The 4,553-nt window shown below is 56.0% G+C and overlaps 1 protein-coding gene across 1 annotated transcript; it reads right to left on the bottom strand.

Annotated features, from left to right (window-relative positions):
- Positions 1-330: 330 nt before the first annotated feature.
- On the bottom strand, positions 331-567 carry DQ04_11901000 (hypothetical protein; the record flags this gene model as incomplete). The annotated part of the gene is made up of 1 exon (XM_009316636.1): positions 331-567. The coding sequence occupies one exon, from the start codon at positions 565-567 to the stop codon at positions 331-333; it is 237 nt and encodes a 78-aa protein (XP_009314911.1).
- Between the last annotated feature and the right edge of the window lie 3,986 nt (positions 568-4,553).

Genomic DNA, 4,553 nt, shown 5'->3' with positions numbered 1-4,553 from the left:
CAGAGGGATGAAGGACAGAAGCCGTGCGCTGCCGCAGTGTCACTTGATGCCTGCGATGTTGCATGGCTCTCTCCGAAAAGAGATGCACTCCGGTGGTGCGGATTGCTTCCTGCTTTGTCCAGAGTGTTGGGCGACAAAACCGTGTCGTTGTGCTCAAGAAGCAAGGATAAGAAGGGAAGGGTTTACCACTGCTCAGCGTAAACACGAAAAAAAAAAGAAAGGGTGATGTATGGGAATCTGCCGTTGTCCGTGTACCGTTGTGTTTGTGGCCCCCGTTGGGCACCGCATTGCGCACGCTGCTGCCCCTGCGGTGTGTTCCCGGCCGCTTCTTCAGACAGGCAGCGCCACGGCCGCGGCAAGAAGCACAAGAGAGCCGCTGCCAGCAGCAGCAGCAGCAGCAGCGTGGCTGCTGTCACTTTTCCGTAGCTCGGCCGTGCCGCCGACAGAAAAGTCCGGCACGGCCACCGTTGTCGCAGCAGGCCGACCATTCTCCTGCGTTACACTTTCCTCATCCTTCCCACCGGGAGGAGCGACGCCCGGAGACGATTTCTCAAGAAGGGGCGTCATGCCCCCAGGCGTCAATGTGTCCTCCGCCTTTTCCTCCACAGCGGCAGGCCTGCCTGCAGGAATTGGGGATTCCGGCGGAGGTGCGTCTGCCCTTGTCGGTTCCACGTATCCAGAAACAAGAATGCTGCTGCCGTCGGCCTTGACGGGGCACACCTCGCCGAACTTGGGGCACAGAATACTCCGACTCCCGGTAGGAGGATTTGTTATCGCGATCGTGCTGTTCTCAGTGCATTCGCGCCACTCAGTAGTGTCACCCCTCCCCTCCAGCTGCACCCGCACCTTGCTGGCGTCGCACTTCACACGTGCACACACACACCACCAACAATCTGAGGGGTCTCGCTCCCCCCCCCTCCTTCGTTGAGCTCGACGCCACCTTATCCAGGCACCACGCACTGCTGCCCACAAGCGGTGCAGGCAGACCCCTTTTGTTGTTCTGGACCACAGGCAGTAGGAACAAAAAGGACACCCTTGCTACTCAGATACGGTGCAGCAGTTGAGAATTTCTCCACCCCCTCATCACCAACATCATTACCTGCAGCAAGGGAAGGAGATGCAGGTGCATTGTGTCTGTCGATGGGTATACTCCCTGTTGGATTGCCAAGAAGAAGCAAAAACTGTCAGGAGAATGGGGCAAAGGGGTGAATGCACCTGTCCCCACACCCGTCGGCACTGCAGGGAGGAGAGGAACGCCGGCGGTGTGCACACACGCAGCCAGCAGATGAAGGGCAAAGCTCCGGCAGCGGGCCCCAAGCCGTGGCAGCAGCACGCCCAGCAGCCGCATGCACAGTGTGGGCGTCGCCGCAGCCGCCAAAGCCACGCAGCCTTGTTGCCGTACTCCACAGCCGGTGCGCGGTGCCAAGCGGAGGTACCAGTCGGCAACGCACACGCGCACATCAGACTGGCAACAGGGCAGCGACCATCATCCCTTGCGCTAACTACGACACAGTATCAAAGGAGCAACACACAGCACGCTACCGGGTGCGAGAGGCTGCAAAGACCACAAAGGCAAGGCTCCACAGTCCCACCTCAATGCATGTCAATTCCAGGCAAATAACAAAAAAAGTGTATATTAGGCGAAGCCGAAGCAAATGCCGTAATCCACCCATCCCACCATTCCACTCGTATGATTATTTTTTCTGAAGAGGCCACCTCACAAAGACACACACACACACACCCTTCGTGAAGCGAAAGCAAAGAAGGTCATCAAGGATATGCATGTCGCATTCAGAAACAAAATTCACCAATCATCCGTGGCTTCTTTTTCCAAGCACACAGCGCTTCACGCAAGTTCCCTCTGCCACCCCCCCCCCCAAAAAAAAAAAAAGACAAAAATTCTCTCATGAAACACTGGATATAGAGCGTATTAAGAAGGTGCCCAACAAGTGAGTCGTATCGTCTTCCCAATACGAAGCAAGCATAGAAGGGGAAATGTATACCATTTTTCCTATTCCGAGCAAGGAAAAAGAGGGGTGCAATGCGAATTAAGTAGCCCACACCCAAACGGGCGCGTGCACTGCCGGCTGCGGGCCACACCAATTGCCCGTTTTCAGCCCAGCCGCACGGCACGCCCCCAGCAACTCCTCACAGAGGCATCTCCGCCGCAGCAGCGGCCACCGCGAGGAGCACAAGGGGACCGAAACGTACAGCAGCCACTGTACCATCGCCGCCTTGCCCCGTGGGTATCATGTTGTCATATACGTTGGAAACGTCGTCGATGGGCGAATCTTGCGTGGGAGACGACGGAGCAGTAGGATTGGTACTCCCAATGGATGCACCATTTTCGGTGTTCCCCTTGTTGCCCTCCGTCACTCCAACCACAGTGGAAGAAGGCTTCGGGGCACCAACGGGCAAACCGTTTTCTGTGGGGGATGGTGAAAGACCTGAAGACCCGGTTGGAGAGACAGCTTGAGACGCAGTTGTAGACCCGGCTGGAGAGACAGCTTGAGACGCAGTTGTTGACCCGGTTGGAGAGACAGCTTGAGACCCAGTTGTAGACCCGGCTGGAGAGACAATTTTGGGGACAACGAGGCTGCTGCCGTTGGCGGCGATGGTGCACACCTCGGTGTACCTGGGGCATTTGATGCTGCCGCCCGTGAAGGAATCAGAATTCGGTGTGATTTTGTTGCCCTCGGGACATTTGTGCCACTCGTTGCTGCCGCGGTACTGCACCTCCACCGCATCGTCAGTGCACCGCACCTTCGCACACACGCCAGCAACCTCAATGTCCTTCTTGCCCACATCCTTCACCGTTAGCGACTCCGCATCCAGGCACCACGAGTCTTCGTGGGTAAGCGACCCACTAAGTTTAAATTCACTCTCCTTGGCGCAATCCATGAACCTGAGGTACCTGTCGTTATACCCTTTTGAAAAAGGCTCAACAATATTATATGCTTCTATCGCTATGTCCACATAATCACGAACACAAGCCCCAACGGAATGGCGATCCGATGTGCAGCGGGTAAATTCATTCCTGTCGCAGAACATATTCGGGCAGTTAGGTGCCTCGCACCGCGCCTTTAGCAGACCACAGCCAGAGTCTTTGCCCCAGCTCATCGGTTCCTCCATTCCCCAACGCACTTTGTAAAACAACATATCCTCGAACGCCGCCATCGTGAGTGCGGTGTAGTAGAGGCCATAGCCCATATCAACTCTGGTACCCATCAGTTCGTCCTTCGCGTTTTGGCGCTCCCAGTGAGACGCCATATTCGGCATGTCTTCCAGCGGCACACCTGTAAGTTCCTCGCAGCCGTAGTGCTTCCGTGCCTGTTCAACGGTCTTTGGGGATATCACCTCCGCCACCACCACCGACTTCTTGTCACGCACAACAGTCTTGCTAGACACCATCTTGAGCGCCATCATCTGCTCGTAGCCGAATCCAAGAAGGTGCGCCATTTCGTGCGCCGCGACGCGAACGGCGAGAAGTTTGTCAGGGATCGCGTGTGGGGGGAAACTCATCACGCCAACAACTGGGCGCCTTTTCTCATTCATAGCACACGGAAAGGAGAATGGCTCCCTTGGAAAAGCAGCCACGTAAATCACCATGTCAGCGTCGGGAACACCCTCACTTCGGTGACTGGCGGGAACCGAGAAGTTGCTGCACAAACTGCCCTCGGGGAATGGAGGCACAATCAACGGAGTCTTCGCCCTCTGGACAAGGAGGCGATCTGCGTGCAGTTTGATTGCCATGGGGATAACCTCGTTAATGAGGGCAGCCTTCATTTCAGCGGTTAAGACATCATAGGCAGTGCACCGATTAATCTCTATCTTCATCCATCCGGGACACTTCACACACCTCTCTCCCCACTCTATGCAGTACCTTGTCGGATCGCCGAGGTCCTCCGTGAATGTCCTGATGCGGATCGGTTCCCAGTTGTCCGACACGACGGTGTATGCCTGTCCCGCTTCCTCGCCTGCGAGGGGCGACTCATGCACGACCTGAATTCCCTTCATGCCGTTGTGTTGCTTCATCATATCATCGAAAGTGCATCGGTCCACAATCGAGGCAAGACACCTGTTGGTACACCAGAGCAGAAGCGTGGCGTAGAGCAGGTAGCGCTTCATCACGTGCTTGTTCTTATCGCCTTCTTAGCTTGCTGTGCCGCAACGGAGAGTATGCGTGGGGGCAACAAAGAAGAATGCTATGAAAAAGAACACATGGGGTGTGTGCGCGTGTTGGCCTCACTGGTGGATGAGAAGTCTGAGAAAAAAAGGTGCCAGTTGAGTTTGCCACGGCGACCTCACTCTTCCGGGGGAGGGTACGATGTGAGCAAGAACATTCCGCGGCTACCATGTGGAGGTAATAACGCACTGCTTAAAGGCCCAGCACACCTTACCGCCAGAACACGGCCTTATCGACGCCCACAACGGCCGTCCAACAACTCCACACATCAGGCCCATGGACACGTCCAGTGCGTGCATCAGTATTGCCGCAACCATCGCGAACATCAACGCGTACGCGTCGTACGACTCCTTGAACGACTCCGGCA

This window comes from Trypanosoma grayi (assembly GCF_000691245.1).
Source record: "Trypanosoma grayi strain ANR4 Tgr_1190_V1, whole genome shotgun sequence".
Lineage (NCBI taxonomy): Eukaryota > Euglenozoa > Kinetoplastea > Trypanosomatida > Trypanosomatidae > Trypanosoma > Trypanosoma grayi.
This window is presented reverse-complemented; position numbering and strand designations above follow the sequence as displayed.